This window comes from Charadrius vociferus, unplaced genomic scaffold, assembly GCF_000708025.1.
Source record: "Charadrius vociferus isolate BGI_N301 unplaced genomic scaffold, ASM70802v2 scaffold90, whole genome shotgun sequence".
In the NCBI taxonomy this organism is placed as follows: Eukaryota; Metazoa; Chordata; class Aves; order Charadriiformes; family Charadriidae; genus Charadrius; species Charadrius vociferus.
This window is the reverse complement of record NW_009647222.1, coordinates 10589070-10612078: the sequence shown is the minus strand read 5'-3', so window position 1 is coordinate 10612078 and position 23009 is coordinate 10589070. Positions and strand designations below refer to the sequence as shown.

The window sequence follows — 23009 nt, the reverse complement described above, 5'->3', positions numbered from 1 at the left end:
TCTATACCTAAACATTGTTAGTACTTCTCCTCAGAGTGCTGAGATGTATCCTACCACAAAGTTACTTTTGGTGGGGGTGAGGAGAAGCTTGTAATTCTGCTCAATTGACTAATTTTGTTCTCAGATCTGCATAGTGGATCTTGGATCATATATTCATCTTTCCCTTCAGGTGTGGAGCCCCCACTGTGTCTAGGTGGTGTTTTAGACATGTAAGGAGCGAATGTTTTTGAAATCAAGGTCTGACATGCAAGTGAACACATATGCATGTCATTGCCACAGTTATGGAAGGCAGAAATGTAGCATGAAAGTATCTAAATTGCCAGCGATGAGGTTCAATATCATGCAGGGAGAGTTACACACTAGGAGACTGTGGAAAGAAAATATTCCTTTCCTATGAGGTTGTTAGTTCACCTGTTTGACAGAGATATTTTCACATATGTAAGAGGGATATAGATGTCCAATCCTGACCCTCAGGTTTTGAAGAACCCACACCATAGCTAGATCTTTTCCTCTGCAAAATGAGGCTTTGCTTGCTTTCACAATTTCACTATGTGAAAGTCAGAATTGCAAAGGAAAGGGTAGTTTCAGTGACTTACAAGTTGATTTTTTCCTGAACTGCAATGAAAAGATGAATCATCAGGCTTTTCACAAAATAAGGTCAAACTAATTTTGACTTGTAAGTGTTGAAACGTGTTCTCCTCACAATTCTTTGATTGAAACAGAATGTTTTGACCTTCTACCACTCAAACAGTGTATTTTAGTTTGACCTAAATCTACGCATTTTATTTTGGGTGAGTATGATAATTGTGTCTTCCTACGGTCTTTGGATGCTTTACCACAGTTGGATCGTAGGCTTGGATTGTAGGCTTCGCTTGCTTGGATTTTGTAATAGCTCAGGTTTTGTAGTCAGATTGTCTCTTCTGTGGAATTTCACCTCATGGAAATGCCACTTGGGTAGCATGATCCGTAAAGATTGTTCAGCACAGCAGAGAGGGGAGGAGATCCCTGAAGCCCCAAAGGTGTGACTTCAAACCAGGGAGTTTGGTTCAATTTGGGTTTGGAAGAACACAGCATAATTTTAGTTTTCCATCAGAAAGATGAATTAAAAGCTTCAGCAAAATTTCTTCTGCAAGGAAAAATTTCCCAATAAAAAATCACTGAGAGAAAATTTAGAGTCTGCTCTAGTACTTGCCCTGTTACTGCATCGGAAGATTTGTTAGTATGCAGATGTGTTTTGTGCATATATAGTGTACAATAATTCTGAGTAATATTTTAGATCAGATTCCTCACTGCAGAATGAGTTCACCAGTGTCAGTGGAAGATGTTTATTCACTCACCATTGAGGGAAGATATTGGATCAGTGTACCTCTTCATAATTCATGCATGTGATATTTTGTAGCTTGGGAAGAGAAATTTCTGAAAGCTTTTTTTGGGTGAGGGGGTTTTCAGTATGCTTCAGATGTCTTGTTTAGTGTTATAAAGTTCAGTGAAAGTGTATCATATCTTGTTTTACTTCATACAGCTTGCTTACATCCAATAACAGCAGTGCCATGACCAGACAGTAATAATAATACACAATTACTTCTCTAAAGAGTGGAGTAACAAAGCAGCTAGGAATGTGAAATTGAACTGACTGAATTTTGATCATGCACTGTATTTATATCAGTAGTCATACAGCATTGGCTTCATAATTCTCTGAACTGCTAAAGTTCATATAGTCATACAGGTAGGGTGTGACTGACTAGGCATATCTGAAGCAAATCTTCAATTAAAGTTTTTCATATTACTATGCATTCAAATAAGATACATTTCTAAAATACCTTTACCCATTTTATTCTGTCAAGTCTAGATTTATTTATTTAGTTATTTCTACCATGATTGTTGTAGTAGAAAATCTAACCCCTGTTTATTTTTTTCCTTAGAAAATTGCCTTCATGGTAGCATTAGGACTGGTTACAACAGAACATTTGGAAGGTAAGATGGCATATGTTGCTTTACAGTTCAGTTTTTGAGTGAAATCTTTTCTCTTGGCTGATATGCAGCCAAGAGGAATGGGTGACTCTGTCCTCTGAAGGGCAATGAAAAATCAGGTGAAATGTTTTCTATGTGCAATTGTGCTTTTCAGCCTCAAAATAATGGGTGACGTTACTCTGCTGTGCCTCCCGTCCCGTTGAACAGCTTAAGGGGCATGAGAACTGGCTCTGCAGCCAGCACCAGCAGACTTGGCATAAGCTAGCATTTGGACTTACTCAGTCATCGTGGTCCTTTGAAGTATATTAACAGCTAGAGGGTAACAGTGATGCAAAAAGCCTCCAAATGCTCTGACCAGCACTGATCTGGCTGAAGAATCAGTGAGGTTCAAAGATGTTTACCCAGTTCTCCTGTAACAAGCATGCCCCCCTATCTCTTTCCCCGTGTGAGATGGACTTTCATTTTTTGAGTTAATCAGCTGTCAGCTCTAGAGTTCCACACAATGTGTAAAATAGTGGTGAAAACCTGGCATTTGTTTTATAAGATTTTAAGCAAATTAGACAACTACCTCTCACAAAGACTTCCTTCCCTCCATTTCCTCCCATTTAGCCAAAAAATAAACAAACTTCCAGTCTGATCCTGCTTTTGTGTGAGAGATGCTAGCATGCCTTCCTAGGCTTCTGAATATGAATCCAAACAAATATTGCACATAAACTAAATGCAGTATCGCAGAGTTTAGTTTACTTTTCCAGCCTTCCAAAGATGCCTTGCAAGAGTTAGCAGATTTGTACCTTTCTTTGCCTCACTTCTGAAAACATAGGTGGTGGTGGGGGAAGCATTTATTCAGCAAATTTGCCAGTGGTGTGAAATGAGTTGGGGGCTTCTTGGCAGAATGGGTTAGTTTTCATGGACAGAGAAGATACAGTTATTTTTAAGAAAAAATCTACAGCTTGATGTGTTTTAGTTACGTGCTCAGCTAATACAAGTTGGTGTGGTTGCACCGGTATAAGGAAAAAGATCTGGTATCTGTGTCAGCTGACAATGATTCTTGATCACAAAAAATGTTAATGATAATTGACATTTACCACCCATCCCATAGACCATCGTCAGCAAAATACTTAGGAATTTCCAGTGCACTGAGTTTAATTTTATGAGCTGTAAAGTTAGGCACATACTTAGATATCTTGCTGACTCAAGAGGTATCTACCATTTTACAGCTTGATTTCTTTTTAGTAAAATTCCCTATGGTTCTGTTCCTTAGTTTTAAGAGAGGTTGTGAATTAGGGAGAAAATAGCATCCTAATTGTAAGGTCTCCTCAATAAATGCAGCAGGTTTTCTGTGGGTGTTGTTGCCTTTTTTTTAGTGTCTTTCCTCTTTAAATCTGCATTTTAGAAAATCATTTAATGTCCCAGTGACTGAGAATTTGAAAGCAGTTTAAAGAAACTTTAAGCCATCGGCCTTTTTAATCCTTTAATGGTAATGGATTGAAATGGAAATTAAAAAGCTACAGCAATTTTGGAAGAAGATTTATAATCCAAAAAGTGCAAATGATGACTGGTTCTTGTTTTCTTTGTCTAAGGAAAATAGGACAACATTTGAAATTATGCTGAAGTGCAAATTATGCTTACAACAGAGAGAACTTCATTTTGAATAATTCTTTACCCTTTGATTTTATTGGAACTAATAAATTGTTTGTGTGGATTTAATGCTTATGTTCAAAACACCAAGTACCGCTCTGCTGTGTTTGTTCTACCATAAGTGTGGCGACGCACGTTTTGAACCTAACTGCTACAATACTAATCCTGCAGAATCAATTCTTTCAGACAAATTCACTTTTAATGTTCCTACTAGCTTTAAATAAATGGCTCCCACCAAGAACTACTTACTATGGAAAGGGTATTTCTTCATAAGTATTGGTGATTACAACTGTCAAAAATACCCTTATAGCTTTCACAAGCTAAAGGTTATTATTTTAGTGCTATGTCATATTTACGGTTATCGGCCATTGCTATTTATCAGGAAGCAATGGTCATTACACAGTTCAGTTTATTTTAGTACTTCTAACGTATTTCTCAATTTCACATTTTTGGAATTAAACAGTATCAAGATTGGGTCATTAAAAGCTTATTCACCCAGTATCATTAATTCACAGTGTTACTGCTTTTCTTCATTTTCTTCATTAATTTTGTGGTAAAAAAGCTATGATCCACTTCTATATGGATTTCTCTAGCAGCATTTCCACCTAACATCCAGAGGAGCATCTTTCCCCTCACTGGGAAAAGGGCTCTGTTCTGCAGAGCCCCAAGCACGAGGCATCTTTTGAGGCCTTTACCAGTAAATGAACACAGCCAGTTCCAGTGACTAACGCTCTGCAAGGTGCAGCTTGCCCTGAAGATAAATTGTCATTACGGGCCTCACAGAATGACCATACAGAGTGTTTATTGATGAAGGGAGCAGCTCATTGAAGCTTTGCCTCAGACATAAAGCTATCTTCAAATTTATTCATCTCTGTCAAATGTATTACGGTTTAGAGGTTTCTTTTTCTGTTTGGGTTATATTTTTTTAAATTAATAAAGTAAGGAATAAGATAGCCCAATTCTGTGATGCAGTGCATGGTTGTAACATAAAATCTCTTTTTCTGGGCTATTAGAACACCTTTTAGCATTACCATTGTGTAAAAAAAAAAAAAAAAAAAGGTAGAAAGAAAGAAAACTTTAAAAGAATTCTTTAGTTCAGGTAATTCTAAAAATGCACATCTTGTTTTACTGCAGCAAAATAAAAACCCTGAAATATTTCCATCTAGGTTACTGGAATCTTTTAGTCAGTTAAATCAAGTTATTTATTTTTACTTTATTAAGCCCTGTTTTGAAATGTACACAATACATTTTAGCTGAAGTAACAAGTAACGAAAGATACTGTACCAGCATATGCTTCTGTTCTATCTTGGTGTGATTATTTACAGATACACTCTTAGATGTACATACTGCTTATATCACAAGCATGAATATGTTTTGTTCACAGTTCCCATAAACAAAGTGCTGAAATTGTGCTTTCCCTCCCTGATGGCTGCATAGGGTGGAATACACCTAGAGCCATTTCAGTTCATTACTCTCTCTCTCTGTCTTTATTTCCATCTATTCCCACTGCTATAGCTTTTTCCCTCAGCCAGCTTTTATCTCTGTACCATAGCAATGCCTCTTCCAAAGCTGCATTCCAGGTGGTTACCACATGTGTGATTCAGACTCCATCAAATATTTCTGTTGCCTTGGTGAGAGCATGTACCGAAGAAATTCTCTCTTAAACCTGGGACCCAAAAGGGCAGAGAGCTACAGATCCATCACAGTCCTCTTGTGAAGACACTCGGCCCAGTTAGGGACACAGAAAGCTCTGCTGTGTCAAATTCTTTGTTTCTTTTTCTGGGCCAGTGAAAAGTCACGATCTTGTATCCCCGTGACCACTTCTGAAAGACTAACCCTGGGCTGCCCTAACTCCAGCTTTTTCCCTACACTGCCACAAGGGTGCTGAGGTGCTGCAAGCCCTGGATTCACTGACCACGTAGGGTGGGTTACTGAGCCTGGCTGCAAGCTGCATGGCTCCAGCTCACACTGTTGAGACCGAAGTAAAGAGTCAGCGGAGGTCCGCTTCCTCCATTTCTTTGCCAGCATCAAGGCACACGGTTCCTCTGTTGTGACATCTCTCACACTTTTTGGCCTTGAGAGCATTCCCTTTACAAGAACTGACACTGACATCAAGAACAACCATCTCTCTTCCAGTGGCTCTGTGGCAGGCTACTGGATCTGTATCTAGCACTTACTCTGCTGGTGAGGCCTGATTCCTTCCAGAGGGTTTGGAAGCTTCAGGATGGCGATTTCAGCATAGCTGGACAAGTATTGTGTAGGAAATACTTTTCGCAGTGGGTCAGAACTGTTACTCATACAAAATCCTCCAGTTTGGAGTCTGCGTAGCACTGAGGATGTTAATAAGATGCTGGCAGTGGTTGCAGCCATGGTGTTTATCACACGTCTTGGTGCAGCCTCTGATCACACGTTTCTTGGTAAAGAGATTCTGCGTAGCTCCTTGAGTCACATGGCAGCATATGTCTCACTCATGTCAGGTGTGAATACAGACCTGTCTATACTCTTTGAATTGCCCTAGGGGAAGACACCTCCTGAGCATGAGAGGTGACATGTTCCTGTGCCAGTGGGAAAACCCAGCCAGAATGTGCAAGTAGTTGCTCTTCTGTTTTTCTTGTCTATCCAGTTTCCTTCTGATAAATCTATCACTCCAAAAGTGGAGGCTTAGACAATAGTCCTTTATGAATGAAAGGTTTCAAATCAGTATCTTGGAACTGAGGGCAGTACAAAATCCATGCAGAGTGTTTGCCTTGTCTCTATAGACACAGCGTCTAAGACATGACCAGCAATACTAATACCATTTGCTGTAACAACACTTAAAGTGGTATGTGGCCCTTTTTACTCTGTGGGGAAGTGATCAACATTTGGAAAGGGTGCCTGGAACCCAGAACTATGTGTTGGAAATCCTGTTCCCATGCATTGTAAACATCCTGAAAGCTGGACTGTATCTTACTGTTGGATTGCAAATGGGAGAGAGGCTCAATATCCTGAAGGCCATTTTCTGGCACTGAGGATGTGCCGAGATAGGCCTCTTTAGCTTAGACATTGATGGAAGATGCCAGACCTTCTGCAGAACCAGATGGTGTCCTGAGTTTCTGTTGGGTGTACTCCTGGTCCTCTGGGCTGAAGTACTAGTGCTCATGCCAGTTCCTCTTGTTCTGAGAGATTTACTTCGAGTAGGACAGAATGGAGGTATCGCCATTGTGGGGACACGTAGACTAACAACATCCCTCTGGCACCTCAGTGCGGAGTCTAAACCTTGCCTTACAATATTCATGTAGGAAACATTTTAGAATAGAGCACCAGCCCAGCTGTGCACACTTCATGTCATGGGATGGATACTGGGTGGCTCTCCTTGCTCTTACTTTATTATAAAAATAAAAAGTAGGCTTTAAAATACACAGTGATAATAATCTCACCATTCTGAACTTACATCAAGAGCTGGAAGAAGAAATTCCATCTGACAGAAACAAAATCCTAGCTGAGATAAAAGTAGCATTAAATCTGCAGATTTCAGCCAGCCGGGAATCTGCTCATTCTTTCTGTGTGTGTTTACAGAAGGATGCATGTGACTAATTGTTGCTAAATGCAGTCCTCAGCAAGTACCTTTCTGAATAGGTGGTACTATTTAGTGGAAGGGAGTTCTCTTGTGTTTCACCCTTTTCCAAACAGGACTGCAATTCAGTGAGCCTATCTTTGCACTGCTGTTTCCAGTGACACAAATACATGTATGGCTCATAACAACATTTTGCATGCTCAGGATTGTGAAGTTGTATATTTTTGGATGGATAAATCATCATGCCCTAGTTAGAACTGAATCTAAGCATGCCATTCTGACCGTGCTTTTTCTAAACTTTACAGAGGAAAAGTGATGTAAATTAAATTTAAAAGGAACTCTGTTCTTTCATCTGATACGAATTACAAGGTTTAACTGCTTTAAATGCTTCATTTTTTTGTTAGTAGCAGACGTTGATAGTATTTTGAAAGCTCTCTGTTGATGCTTGCTGAATATGTGTCTGAAGGGATGATAATAAAAATCTTGTAGGGCATCAGAAATCCACCTTGGAGGAGGGAAAAAATAAAAAATGCCTGTGTTCCGAATCTTACAAGGAAAAGCTTATTAATGTCAAACCTTGAACTGCAGCAAATATCAATGCTGATGCAACCCAATTATAGTTTAGAAACTGAAACTGAACACAAAGCCCAAGGGGTTGAGGGTAAGAGCGTCTTGCTTAACAAGTTAGATCTACATTTTTCCCTGATGAATAAGAAGCACACAATTCATGTTTCTTTCCATGGTTACAGAAATCCAGAGCAAGCGTCAGGAAAGAAAGAGAAGAAGCACAGCAAATCCAGCCTACAGTGGACTCTTGGAAACAGAGGTACTTTATCATTCACTTTTTTTACCACAGTTCTATTTGATGTCAATAAAAGGTTTAAGTGCTTCTTATTACAAAAGTATATATGAATGCAGAACCACACATTTACTTGTAAAGAGATATTGATGTGGAAAATAAAGAAAAGATCTCAACTCAGTAGCTAAGCAACAGGTTTTCACCCCACAACATCACTTGCTTCAAACTAGAATTCATCTCAGTTTTAATAAAGGCCAAAAGAACTAAATTAATGTGGGATCTAATTACTCTTTCACCCACACAGACGGTCCCTTTAGGTCAGAACTGAAGAACAGAAGTGCTGCATTATGTTCAAACTTGGGTTGCTATTTCTCTTTTCCTATGTGCCAAATAATAAATGGAGAACTTTGCTTTTTTATTAGTGATGTTCATAAAAGGGATGTGTTGGTTTAAGAATCATTGTGCTCTGCAGGGGGTATGGAAGCCTGCATAATAAATATAATAATGCATAATTAAAAATAAAATGCACTGGATAATCTCTGTTGTCTGTTACGCTTACGCTGTTACATTTATGGAAGCAGCAAAATTTGGTGGTACATAATATTGGATTGCAAACCTGGCGTAAAAGCAGAATATAAATAGACTTAACTTTTTCTGAAATTGTTTTTTTCTTTGTTTCTGAACTGACATAGAGGCATTTGTTCAACATATTAAAATACTACCTTTAAAATATCACCATAGTTTGGGGTTATTATTTGAACTTCATACCGGAATGAAACTGATTTGCAGCCAGTTCTCCATTTAAGCGAGATTTCTCTGTATTCTGAGTTCTTTAAGCCTTGAGAAAGTAACTTTTCTTTATTTAGGTACCAGAGATGCAGAATTTTTGCTATGCCAACATTTCAGATTCCTATGTTTGCTACCAGACAGCAGACAGATAAGGCTAAGAAGAAGCCCACCACAGCAGTCAAGCTGCTTAGTGGCTTGATTGTTTTTTTTTTTTTTTGAAAGTATTGGAGATTTTTATATTCCAAAGCAGCCCAGGGCACTTGAATTCTTCAGAACTCCTCAACTTTTCTTCAGCGAACTCTTCGGAGCAAATACTGATGTCCATACGTCCAGTATTTAACACAGTAGGAACCTTAGCCTTGCTAGCATTAAATCTGTAGTCTCTCCTCTTAGACCTTTTTGTCCTAGTAAGTTTATTTAAATACTTGCAACAGAGTTTCGTGGCATAGTCTGATCAGCGTTTGCAAGGAACTCAGTTATCTTGGAGCAGGGATGGAGGAGGTGATGGAGGAGGTCTGCTGCACCCCTAGTTCATACATCTCATTATATCTATTCTCAAAAGCATATCCTGAAGTGAAAGATGGCACGGAGAAAGAAATGTCTGTGAAAGAGTCCTGTGGCTGATCAGCTGTGTCCTCATTAGGAGTTGTCATTAAGTAGTGACCATGGGGAATGCTGTTCAACTAAAATGGAGGCAGATGGTTTTTCTCTGATCAATTAGCTGCTCAGATTGATTTCCTAATCAGTGAGTTGAGGTATTTTGTGGCATTTCAGGCATTTTGGTGCAGTTTAATTTACGGTTAGTCTACTGAATGATCTTTAATTCATGATTGTTTAAATTGAAATTGCATATAAATTAGATTTTTTATTTGCCAACGCCCCTCAAAACGGCAGGAGCTCAGCGTCTGTAGTGGTGATGCTAACTTCCTTGATTACAGAAATGTGATCACGGTCTTATGTCTTCACTTGAATGTTGTGCTTTTTCTTTTCAAAGCTTTTTTCTTAAAAAAAAAAAAAAAAAAAAGAGATACCCTTCTATTTTCCCACTCTCCATAGCTTTTCTTTTATTTTGCATAGGAAAGGGTTAAGTTTCAGGCTGGGTGTTTTTTGAAGGAAGAACCATCAATTCAAAATTCATTAACAGACTGGCAGGCACCTGCGTATAAGAGAACAGTTTACTCGCCACAGAATAAATCATTTATTAGCAAAAACCGTCTAATTTTCCTTCAAGCAGAGTCTAACAATATCTAATGGAGGAAAGTGGTGCTGTTTCCAGTCCTGTTGTACAAGTATTGGATGGCTCAGAGAAACAATTAGGGGTTACATAGACTGGTAATGAAGCCCAGCTTGCTATTGACCAACAGCTTTTACCATCTGACAAGCTGGCCATGGGCTGCATTAAATTAGTTAAACATCTCAGTCAGGTTTCCAGTGGTCTGGGCTTGCAAGTTTGAAAGTCTTGGGTCACCTCAGCAGATTGAAATCACTGCCAGCTCCTGTACACATTTACTTCTGAAAGAGGAGTATTTTGCTTAGGCCGTAGTACATTGCTTGCAAACAAAATATGTTCCTAGGAACTGTAGGCAAGCGTCACAGAAGGTACTGATGCTTTTCTGCAGGTGAGAAGTTCATCACCATTTCTATATATGCAAACAAAGACGTCATCTCACAGCAACTGTTTATGACACAATTTTTCCTTTATGGACATTGTTTATCTGCTAGATTTGGAGCTACTGTTGCTGTTGCCTTGCTCTTACTGACCTTTGCAACATATCCTGGAACTCAAGCAATAAAATTTGCAATTTCCATTTCTCTCTTTTTAATAAAATCTAATGCACATCAGACTGTTCTAATGAAGGACTGTTAGAAAGGTAAATAATACAACTGTTTGTGTGACTGTCTCAGGGGTTAGCAACAAATATTCTAAGTCACAGAACTGGCTTCTGGATAGCTGGCTCTGTATGAGGGAAGCTCATGGAGATTGTTAATACGAGATGGTAAGAGACAACCAGAGCACTTTTCAATGACACTGCGGTTGGTTTCTTTTCCCTTGTAGCGGAAACGCCTTGCATCAAATTATTTGAATAACCCCTTGTTCCTTTCAACAAGAGGTAAGCATATTTTAAAATGAATATACTACTATTCTAATGACATGTTAAATATTTATTAGTAGGATTTCATATGAATTACTGCTAGGGTACCATAGGGCATTACTTTGTGTAAGGTCCCTGCACTTTTTAGTGTGCAGTGAAAATAGATGGTTTTGCTGCAAAAACAATTGAAGGATAAGGCTAAAGTTCAAAACTGTGGAGAAATGGATCCAAAATCTCTGCAATCAGTGGAAAATCTGATCTCTAGTATTGTAAGCACCATGCAGTGAGAAGACTGATTGAAGAAGTCAGTGTTGCCAACCCCAAGTGCTTAAAAATATATACTGAAAAATTGAGATTTAAAAAATAATTTCTGTTCTGGGTTTTTCATTTGCTGCTTTTCATCAGCTTTAAGAAACTGCTGTCCATCCTCAAGGGCTAGAAATTTACCATACTTTTTGCTTTAAAAACAATGGCCGAAAAACCACACAGTTTTTCTGACTCCAAGAGCTGGAGACATAAATCTAGATTTGATGGCCTTGAAGATGCCTGCCAATCTTGTCTTTATAAAAACTTCAGATGCTGAAAATTTCATGGTAAAAGCCTTGAGAATGAACAACTCAGAAGAGCCATTTGGGGATGATGATGATTGGCTTGTGTGAAGAAGCTCATTCCAGGAAAAACATGCAACAGATAGAGAACGCAAAGAGTTGGGAGGTGGGAGGTGAAAGAAGGAGAACATTGAGTACAGTTTAATTCTTCAGACTAGGCCCATGTAGGTTTTTAAGAGAGAAAGTGAGAAGTTTGAGTTGCATGTCAGAAGAGGAGAGAAAGCCAGTAAAGAAATGTGATTATGTCCTTGCCCTCAAGTTGCCTTTAGAACTTGGGTTATACTGTGGTGCCTTAGAGGTGAGGGAAGACAGACCTTTTTCTAAGCCAAATGTTATTTCGGTATTAGGAACGTTTACAGAGATAATTTCAATTAAGACGTGAAGTTTTGACAGTTGTTCAGTGTTGGCTTGATATCTCTGTCAAGTGTCAGGTTTACTGCTTGAGATTCACCTTTCTGGCCCTGCCTTGACTTCTTGCACCACAGGATCACCAACTGAAATGCAGCGGTGCTTCTCTCTTCCTTCAAAACTTCATGTGCTAGATGCAGACAATTGGCCTACTTACCATATGCCTCTAATGCACAGGGTCTCAGAGGACAAGAGAGGTTATAACACAGTAAACAGCTATGATGACATGCCTCTTAGCAGGAACCCATGCTCATGTGAGCCCCAGTGGAAAAAAAAAACATTATTCCTGGCTTGGTTTTATCTTCAAAATTAAAATTACAATTTATTATTTGTCTTATCATAGCACTTGTTTTTCCCATGCAAGCACATGGGAAAACCAGGGGAGAATGCCAATGTTAGCAAGCCATGCTGTTAGCCTCTTGGTGGATTTTGTTTAACTTAGGATTTGATATCTCTCACCTTCTTTCTGCCATGGGTTTGCCATTTCATTTGCAAGGAAGTAGGTGGGTCACAGAGCTCCAGTGATGTGTCTCTCTCCGAGCCGTTTGGAAATCAGCACTCTCTCTACCTAATCAATAATTCTTCTTCAAGTCCTGTGTCTTTGGTTTTCCCAGCATCCAGAATGTGCGCTAGGATTCTGCATTTTCTGACAATTTTAAGCTGAACTTCTTTATAGCAGAACTCCCTGCCTCTGTAGAGGTTTATTAGCTATGTGCACAGGGCACTGTTGTGCTAGATGCTCTGTAAGCGCTGAACCGAAGGCAGATGCTGTCCCAGGCAGCTTGGCACTGCAGTGGTGTACTTGTCAGCCTTCGGTGCAGAGCTGACTGCCCCTTCTCCTGTAAAACACTCCTTTAAAAAAAATTGTCTTCAGTTTAATTTTTCAGAAACTAGAAGGCAGAAGTGGACATATTTTAAGATGTTTAAAACTTTTTAGTAAAAGTGAGCTGAAAAGAGAAGTAAACAAACTAAAAAAATCCCTATGAAGTACCGGAAACAACTATCATTTCCAGAAATGCAGAAGAGAACAATTCTTGTAATTTTTCAGCAAAATGTCAATTAATCAGGATTCATTTATCTGAAAATGTCTTACCTGAAATGAGGTCACATCCCCTGACATGTATCATTTGTAGAAAAGACTCTTCAATTATCAAGCCCCTGTTTATCTGAATAACATCTATATCCCCTGAGTAATCGCAGTGTTGTATCGTGGTGGATCTCTGTGTGTGTATTTGTGTATATGAAGTGACATCTACAGATTTTATAAGTCTGTGATTATTTATGGAACTCATTGCCAAAGGATGCTACAATTGTTGGAAAAAAGTAGACAAATTTATGGAAGGAAAAAAAATCTGCCTAAGACTGCTAAATATAGAAATGAGGACGCAAACTCCAGGTTAGGGAAGCCCATAAACTGCGTGCGTCTGGAAGGATACTTCTGGAGCAGACAAATTTAGTTTGTGCTTGCCCTGTTATTGCACTCTGCACAGGAGTGGCAGCACTGGATGCGGTTAGCAAAGGACCCCGGGCTTTGGTCTAACTTAGGTGAAGCCATTCCTTCATTCTTATGTTCCTCTTTTTACATGTGTGCGAGATGTAAATGTGTCTGCATCATCACTTGTATAAAATGAATGTGTAACAGCAGGTTGGTCTGTATGTAAGAGATCACATTGTGGCAGCTATATTCCCATTTGTGATCAGAGAGGGAGCTGAAGAAGGACAGAAATATCAGTTTGGTTGTCTCCACTTTAATCTAAAGAAAGGCCTCTCCATCAGCTGTTTGTCACAGGGACAGCATGCATCAGCCTCTTACAAATCAGCAGCAAAAATTACAACCCACTGTGTGGTTTCCATAAAGCCATTAACATTTTCTCGCTTTTTATTTTTGGACCAAAGTGTGATGAATTTCACAAATACTTTTATGAAAGGCTTGGCCTGCTTTCCAGTGTGCTCTGATGGTTCTTGTTCTTAGCAGGCTGTGAATGTAATCACTACAGACTCGGTTCATCAGAAGGTCAGAAAATCTTGGTGGTTTGGCTGGGAGTAGTTTGATGATAAAGAGTCGATGATAACATAAAGCTCAGTCACACAAGTAGTTGACCATTTTGGCCATGAATCAGCTGAACATTTAAACATGTGTTTAACGGTAAGTCAGTGGCACCACTTTCATACTCCAAGTTAAGCACCTGCCTAAGTGCCTTGCTGGTTCGGGGCCAGACTGTTCATCACCCAGCAGGCTGAAGTCCTTAAGAAAGACTTTTGGACTAGTGACATGTGGAGAGGAAGTCCACTTGAAAATTTTTGAAAATTTGAAATAGAGTCTGTGCTTCTCATACAATGATTTTTTAGCATCAGATCTTCAGACAGAGGATTCCTGAAATGTAAATTTTTAAATCTCAAATACTAATTCCACTACTTGCTGTTGCATTCTTTGCTGCCTGCATTAATTTTGGCAATGTCCTGGTCTCCTGCGTCACAGCTTGACTAAAATTACTTCCATAGCTGAGAACTAGCATTCATGGTAGCGATGTATTTCCCACTAATCTGTTGTCTGCCCTTCTTTCATATGCTAGCAAATGAGGATCCATTCTGGAAGGTATGTGTAGCAAAATTTGTGTATTATCAATGTCCTTCTCATCCCTGTGTAATTCAGCGCTTGCTTCTGGTTATTGTAGTCTCTGTCGAGGTACAAAATTGCAGTATTCTCTTTGCCTTTCATACTGCTTGTGTGAAACATTTCCCACTTAAATAAATCTTTGAGTCTCTAAGTTAGAATTTCAAAGAGATGAACTCTTGGGCTTTCCTATTCAAGGCTTGAGTTTAATCCCTTTGTAGAATCCACTGATTGAGAAATTGCTAGTACAGATTTGTGGTTTTAATGAAAATTTTAAGAAAAATGCTTAACTATTCTAGTTTGTATAGATTAAATCTCTTTACATTGAGGTTAAAATTAAGATTTTTTGAGCACATAATTTCTAAAGAGTAATATTTTGGAGAGCAATTTTTTGACAGGACCGAGTTAGGACTCAGGATGTAAGCCTGACTAAAACTATCGTGAAACATTATAATTAATATCCCTAAAAATGAAAATATTCTTTTGGAATTAACAAAGGCACAAAATTATTATTCTCCTTCCTGGAAAAGCACTAGGAGAATTCAGGTTTTTTTGTAATGATTCACAAGCCATGAGAGTTTCAAAATCAGTGTCTCCTTTATTAAAATGCACTTAATTATACAAAGAGTAATTAACGTTGCCACCAGATTAGCATAGCAATTTACTACATGACATTGTAACTTTGTTGATGAGTCTTAGTTCATTTTATATATTGCTTCAGACAAAGTACTAATCAGTCTTGTTGGAGAAAGGTTGTCAGAGAGAGTCTGAATAGAGAACAATTAGTGCCAGGGAGAATAGAGGGACAGAGGGGCCCTCTAGAGGAGCTCACAAAAGAGGGCACATAGCAAAAGGTTGTACTTGAGCAACCAGTTTTCATAGCTGCTCTTTGAGGCAATGGGCATAAAACATGGAACTGTGCTTTTTCCCCAGAAACTTTTCCTTGCTTGCTTCCTTCTGCTTTGGACTTGAAGGACAAGTGATCCACATGCTGACTTTGATCCATGTTTCAAAATAGAGCTGCACATGGTGATGCATGTGTTGGGAGTGACACATAATCAAAACCAAGTGAATTCCTACATCACAAGCTGCCTATATTACTCGACTCCCTCCTGTGTTTGATCAGTTGGGTTTTATTTTTCTGTCTGTTTCAGTTTATGGAACTTGCTTCTGGCTGGTTTGTTTGTTTGTATTTCTTGCTATCATACACCATTATTTCTGTCTTCTACAGTGGCCAGGGTGCTTTTGACAATTAGATTTTGTGTTTGAATGAGCCTGTCTGCTGCAACAGTGGCTGTGAATGCTGTCCAGAGAGAAGTTCTCAATGGCTTGACTTGACCCAAACCATCCCTCTTGTTCTCTTGCAGAATGAGATCCACCACGATGAACACTGCACTGCTTGCAAGCGTGGCATTAACTTGCAGCCCTGTGGCACATGTCCCAGAGCATATCACCTCAACTGCTTGGACCCGCCCCTCAAAACTGCCCCCAAGGGGGTATGGGTCTGTCCAAAGTGCCAACAGAAGGTAAGCTTCATGGAGCGTAGCACATCAAGAAAAGAAAACTCGAATTTGTGTACCACTAAACTAATCTAACCTGTGATCACAGCTTAGGGGACCACATTAGCTAAAGTAATACTGAGAGGTTTTTAGTACAGGTAGAAGCATTTCTTTCTGGTATTTTCATCGTACCGGAGTTAGAACATGCACTGAGTGCCTTAGCTTCCCTGTAATCGCCTCTGCTAGGTTTGTCCTTTTGAAATGTCTCTCCATTTCCTTTGTTTCCCTTCTTTACAATAAAGCCACCAGCATGTAGGGTTGCCAGACAAGTAATGTAAATCTTATAGATGAGAGAGACAGTGTCAGAAGCAGACACTGTTAACCAGTGGATCTGAAAGCTGTGAGGAGAACACTTCCTTTTCTTTAAATCATTTATTACACATAGCTATTGATCATAGCCATGTCAGAAATGCTAATTTGTCTAGTTGCTGTGAATAATGCTGATTGCACGAACAGGAAAACAATTACTAAAACAGTACAGCATCACTAAATTGTAGAGTCGAGGCTTAGATTTTGTGCCTTAGAGTTCTTTGTATTTACCATTGAGATCACTCTTATGTTCCCTTGAAAATGTCAAGGGGGAATTCCAGCATGCGGTTGCAGAGAGCAGAGCAGCCTATGGTTAGATATGCGCACTCATGTTTTCAGATGGACCAACAACCTCTCCCATGCTCAGTCGACAACAATCCTGACAGTGTGGAGATCTGCTTGTCAGGGGCTGAAAAATGTCTTCTGGCCATGGCAACAAGAAACAGATGATTTGTAACCCCCTTTTAGCACTGTTTGCTAGTGCTGTTTATAGCGATGTGTAAAGGAGTAAGCCCCAATGGAGACCGCTACTCAAATTATTCTCTCGTTACTTTTCAGCTCATGAATTCTGAGACAAGGACCCTAGATCTGGTCCTGCAGAGCTGTGAGGCTGGAGGAAGAAAAACCTTAATGTGTGTCTTCGTGGAGTTCTAACTTTTTATTGTTTCCTGGGCTTATAGGTGTTAAAGAAAGATGACAATGTGCCATGGACTGGAACTCTGGCTATTGTTCACTCCTATGTTACTCATAAAACAGGTAGGGATTAACATAACTATTGACAAGGAATTCCCTGCTCGTGACAGGCAATGCCATTTGAGTCCTTCATGGCACTGATATTAAAGTGGTAGTGTAATGCTACCAAGTGTCGTGGCATTATTAAGAAAAGGGCCATAAGGGGCTGTAGCTAGGAACAGCAGGTCACTTTCTCTCCCCTTCCCCTTAGTCTGCTTCTTTGCTACCTTATCTCTTTGAGGATGCTGAGATAATCTCTCAGGAACTTCACTCCATGGAATAGGCTATCATGAAAGTGGTGGCTTGCTGGGGACAGGGCTGAAAAGGAGTTTTGAGGCAGAATCGTATTAGGCTGGGAGGTGGAGAGACAGTCAGGCTAGGCAGAGCCCTGTAACTGGGTGTGTAGCATGATGCCAGACGGCTGCAGCAATATCTGCTCCTAATTGTTTCAGTATTATTTGGTATCACAGTCATTACTATCAGATGTTGTATGATATCTGTGCATTGACCGTTACTCTTTTTTGGTTCTCTGTTGCATTCTTACAGTGGGCTGTTTGGGGCATTAGATCATATTTGTAAGGAGCTTTGCAGAGGTCTGGTACCATTATGATTGTGCTTTTCAGCTAGGGTTGCTGAACTATTGCCATTCCAGGTGACTGACCTGTTCTTTATTACCATTCACCTTTTTCTTGGAGACTTCCAGGACCACATGTCATCCAATGATTAATTCTAATTAATCTCAAAGGTGCGGTATAGCTTTAGGGTTGTCCTGTGTGCTAGCCGTTGACATAGACACATGCGTGCAAGCAGAAACTCCAGATTTATTTGGCTACACATGCTGACAAAAGGCTAGCGAGACCTGAAACTCACCATTCAAAATACATGCTTCTGCTTCGTGTTGTCAAGCGCACGGTTTTACCATATGTCCTTTTCTTAACTTCTGCATCCTTAATCTTATTGTTCCGCAGTCAAAGAAGAAGAGAAGCGAAAGTTATTAAAGAGAAGCACTGAGCTGAAGAGTGAGCATAGACAGTTAGAAGAAAAAGATCGACTTCTCAACAATGCAGTGAAGGTAGGACACCTGACTTGGGACACAGAGTCTCCTGCAGAGATGTTTATAAAGAATTCATGCTTGAAAAACTGATATTTTGTGGCTAGAAAATGATTTATGCTCCAAAGCTACTGATGTTCAAATGTGAATGTGTTTCTCTCTCTGAGGAAAAACACGTGGATTTCCTTTATGCACAAAAGCAAGCTGCTTTGGCAGGCTGAGGAGGAAAAATCACCTGAATTCCCGTTGCACACAAAAAAGCCCAAAAACCAAAATACCGTTGCTGCCTTCCTCCTAGTGCTCTGATCTGCCCAGTGACTTTAAGGCAATTCCATTCTCCAGGTGAAAAGTTTAGTCACAAGCATGTCCTCCAGTGGTAGCTGTTTGTCCATTAGCTCAGAACTCTTGAGATTAGGTAGAAATAACCATCTTTATTTGTTTTAGGGGCTGAATGTTGTAACAACCTCTCCATGACTGGAAATGGATTCACAATCATTTTCTCTGTGAACTCGTTTCCAAGCTAAACATTGGCTGGAGATGTCTCCTGCGCATACTGTGCTATGAGGACCAGTCTCTGGCAGCAATGAATGGCCTGAGTTCAAAACCATAATTCCTGTTCTCCGTGGGTGAAGGAACTAATCTGGGACTACCTCACCTCTGTACCACTCTTAAGGGGTAGCTGTTAACTTGCATGGCAGTCTCAATAAATATTTGAAACTTCCTTACCCTGGAAAAATCAAAGTGGCAGCCGCAGGAGTAACTGGTCACTACTTGTTTTACCATTGCAGTTATCCAGAGGAGGCATGTTAAAATATTTATCACATTTAAAATAGAGTGGAAGGAAAAGCAGTAACTTATTAAAAGACATCACAGTGGGGAATATTCCCTGTAAGCCACCATCAGTACTAATGGAAACACACATGTGTATGAAGTGACTCTGGGGTACTGCGTATCTTTAGTACGTAGGAGAGTGCAGTGGGATGAGGTTCAGAAAGAGGAATGCATTTGGGGACGCAGTCAGCTACCAGCTGTATGTAGGGCTTCCAAAATCAGTAAGATTTCTACCTAAGCAGAATCGGGTTCTTCCAGTGGGCAATGCTGTCTCATTTAAATGGTAATATCAGCTGATGATTATATTTATTGGAGATATATCCACTTGAAAGGAGAAAAGCAGTTAGTGTTTCAGCGCGGGGCAATTTCATTTCTGACATTTGCCTTAACAGAGGTTTACGTTAAAGAGAACACTCTTATACACACCCCTGTGGACCCCTGGGCCCACTGGGAGGCCACCGTCCCTTTCTCTATAGCAGGCAGGCTCGAGTTTTTGGTCTGTCGCATAGTCCCTTGCAGGCCAGTTGATAGTGTAAGGGATAGGATGTTAGCTGCAGCAGCATTGAGCTGGGGAGGGAAGGGAGAATTGCTGATGCTTCCTTATCTCTTCTTGGAGAAGAGGTGGTATTTAAAAGACATGTAGATGTGGCACTTAGGGACATGGCGGAGTGGTGGACTTGGCAGTGTTAGGTTTATGGTTGGACTCAATGATCTTAAAGGTCTTTTCCAACATAAAGGATTCTGTGACGCTGAGAGGGAGATTTGACATGCCTTCGTTTGGCTCCTGTTGTCACGTTCATTTTCATGTGGATTTGTATGAAACGTTTCAAGTGATTGTGGGGTGCAGTTTGGCCACCCCAGAGGAAAAAGACTTTCTTGTGACTGCAGTGGTACAACAGTAGTGTCTTAGATCAAGTTTTCTGCCAGAAAGATACTGACATCATGTTTAGAGAGATCAACTTATCTTCACAGCACTGACTCCCTAAAATGTGTGACACATACAAAATACGTCAGGGTGAGGTTTATCCCTCAAGTGTTTATCAGTGCCTTTTGGTAAGATTTAAGACCGCACTGGTGCCTTTGGTACTTTCCAGTAATACAGCTATTACAATCCTGTGCCAGTACTCTCTTTGGAGAAGGCATTTCTGCCAGGCCGTCTACAGGATGAGGTTGGAAACATCCTCTGAATGCATTTGGACTGGGATGAATATTGTTACCTTAGACAGCTGCTGCAGTGTATGCAGCACTGGTGATTACTCCATTCGTTAAGCTGTGGTTTTGCTATCCCCAAAGGAGAATATACTTCCTTTGAGCAGGACGTGCACTCAAGACACAAAAGGATGTTTGGAGAGATGTTTGACACCAATTTGAATGTATTCTCAGTCTTCCCTTCTCTCTCCCCTTCTCTTTATTTGACAGAAATGCTTAGAGCTAAAAACCAGCCTGTTGGCCCAGCAGAAAGGGACTCAGTCATCACTGGAACGTCTCAAAACCCTCATTAGACTGATACAAAACGAGCAGATGATTCAGGTTACCATGACGACCACCACCACCTCCTCCCTGCTAACTGTCCCCTGGATCAAACCCTCTTCTGCCTCCGCTGCCATGCACAAAGCCTTGCAGCAATCACAGGGTAACAACTGACAAAGCTGGCTGTGAGAGAGTGAAAGAAGGGGGAAAAAAAAACTTTATACACATGCGCAGATGAGAGATTAAACTGAAACAAAGGAGAGAAGGAACACTCTCAGTTTTGATACGCGTAGAAACTTGCAAACCAATCAGTCCAGTTTGTAGGTCACTGTGGCAGCAGGTTCCCACGGAGCGGGTTGTGCTGCAGTTTTGTATTTGCCGAGACCTTCAGTGCTTATGAGATTTTTTTTGTTATGTTGGCCTTAATGTATTTATGACTAAGGATGAAGAGGAAAAGTATGGCCGATAGGAAGCGGGATATCCTTTTGTGGGGGGCAGAAAGGTTTCCAGTTCTGCTTTAAGGGGAAAACTTTCAATGCAAAGAGTTAGTGAGCTAGTAGAAAAGTAGTTGGGCTGAAAGCTATGTGTGGGCGGGAAATCGGTGAGATAACCAGAAACTGAACTACTTAGGACTCGACGTGGATTCTTATCAGAGGAACAAAGTTGGCCCCGTTGATTCAGGTGACCTGGAGATGGGGCCGTTTTGACCAGAACGGCGTCGCGGACACTCACAGAGCCTTCGAAACAAAAGATCGGGTTTTTTTCCAGTATTATTAGAGTTGAGAATTGCAGATATTTAAATAAAGAAACTGTATGAAGTTAGCGTTTCTAGTAAAATATTGAAGTATTTTCATGCTGATGCTTCTGTATATGCGTTCCGAAGTATTTAAAAAAGTATGACTGTAAAACTCCTTACTTTTTTGCAGGTCCTTTTTACTTATTTTGCTATCGGTGTATTTTTCTCATGGAGTTTTTGTGCAAGATTTAGCATAAACCATAATAGTTGGATATCTTTGGCAGGTTGGGTTTTGTTTTTTAAAGAGATTATTTTGGGGTTTTTCTTTTTAGTTAATTTTGGATTTTTTTTAAAGAAAAAAAGCAAATAAATATTCAGTTTTTTTGTTTCTTGCCAGTACAGATAATATGCCAAAAAAGATAACTTTACATTTTTGTACTGCATTTTTATTGTTAAAAATATGTAACGTGATTTTTTTATTTTTTATTTTTTGCTTGCAGAAATATCTGCTGAAATGGTAGAGGGGAAAAAAAACAACCCTGCCTCAAGGGGTTGTTTCTCATACTGAAAAATATCAAGAGTTCTGGGGGAGGGACAGGCCGTGGAAAATTTAAAGGGTTTGCTGTTTTTGTTTTTGAACTTGATTCCTTTTTGATATTTTGTTGGATTTTAGCACATTTGGGAAGCGTTTAGCATTAGCCTGAGAAAATCCCAGTGCGCCTGCTTGTTTCACTAGCTAGTCTTCCTGATACTGCAAGGGTCCGCCTGGCCCCCCTGTAGGCCGCAGGCCCCCCCCGTCACCCTGCGGCCTGCCCGGGAAGGTAGTGATGGGCACCCCGGTTTTTCTCAAGGTCACACACACACCCCCCAGATACCATCGTCTCTGTTGTTTATGAGTTCTCCGTCAATTAGCACAACAGGTACTTAAGGAAAGCGAGAAGCCACCAGAGCACGACACAAGGCTAGTCTCTCACATCAGCATATCACATGGTGCCGAATATCATTTTTTTAAAAAAATAAAAAGAACCATGAGGGACTGGCTTTTTCCGTCGCCCATCACTAGGCAGCACATGGTCCCTTCAACCATTTTCACAACTCCGGGAGAAACTGTGCAGTACTATACAAATCTATTTTAATACACAACACTCGGTTGAACAAGATTTTTATATTCTTTTATTGATGAACAAAGTGAACTAAGTAAAACACAATTGTTATACATTGGTTATTGTATGCCAATTATGCATTCTAATGTGGCTTGCAATGTAAATGTTTTCAGGTTTAATGATTTTTTTTCCTTCTCAGACAAATAAAAAAAAAAGGAAAAGTGTGGAAGGTTGAATATGTGAAGAATTTCTGAAGAAGTGTCTTGGACTGTTAAAAGTAGTTATTTTGAAAAGGGGACTGTCCAGTGGATAGTGTGCATAGAAAAAAAAACAAGTGTTTGTCTTAAATATGCCAATGTAGTTTTACTTCTTTATGATGCATTAAACTTGATTGACAATTTAATGGTGGTGTAGTGATCATGATATCCGCTGCTGAGGGGACGCAGCATGGCGTGCCCAGGGCCTGCTGCTCTGACCCCTTCTCCAGCCAGACTCTGGCTGAAGGGGTGAAGTGACGGGTGCCAGTTTCTCCACCGCTGTCTTCATTTTCAGATTTAAATGACTCTAGAATGATTACAGTACTTTCCATTTTTTCTTTCCTTCTCCCAGGCAGAGGCACCTTGTCCACTCTTTTTCTTGGCTTCCCGCTTCTTGGAATAATTTCCCGTCCCACTCTTCCCTGGATCTGTAGGCAGAGGTGTTGGCGGTACCACAGATCTCCCTTTTCCCCTTAAGTCTCTTGTGG

General features: G+C 40.1%; 1 protein-coding gene across 1 annotated transcript in view; it reads left to right on the top strand.

The window, feature by feature from the left end:
- The window catches only part of PHF21B (PHD finger protein 21B), a 166527-nt gene extending 145928 nt beyond the window's left edge, over positions 1-20599 (top strand). Inside the window, exons 6-13 of the mRNA XM_009879714.1 lie at positions 1923-1974; positions 7912-7988; positions 10807-10861; positions 14433-14455; positions 15841-15999; positions 17022-17097; positions 18042-18145; positions 20375-20599. Coding sequence (XP_009878016.1) covers positions 1923-1974; positions 7912-7988; positions 10807-10861; positions 14433-14455; positions 15841-15999; positions 17022-17097; positions 18042-18145; positions 20375-20599 — 771 coding nt within the window. The remainder of the gene's footprint in view (positions 1-1922; positions 1975-7911; positions 7989-10806; positions 10862-14432; positions 14456-15840; positions 16000-17021; positions 17098-18041; positions 18146-20374) is intronic.
- Positions 20600-23009: the final 2410 nt, after the last annotated feature.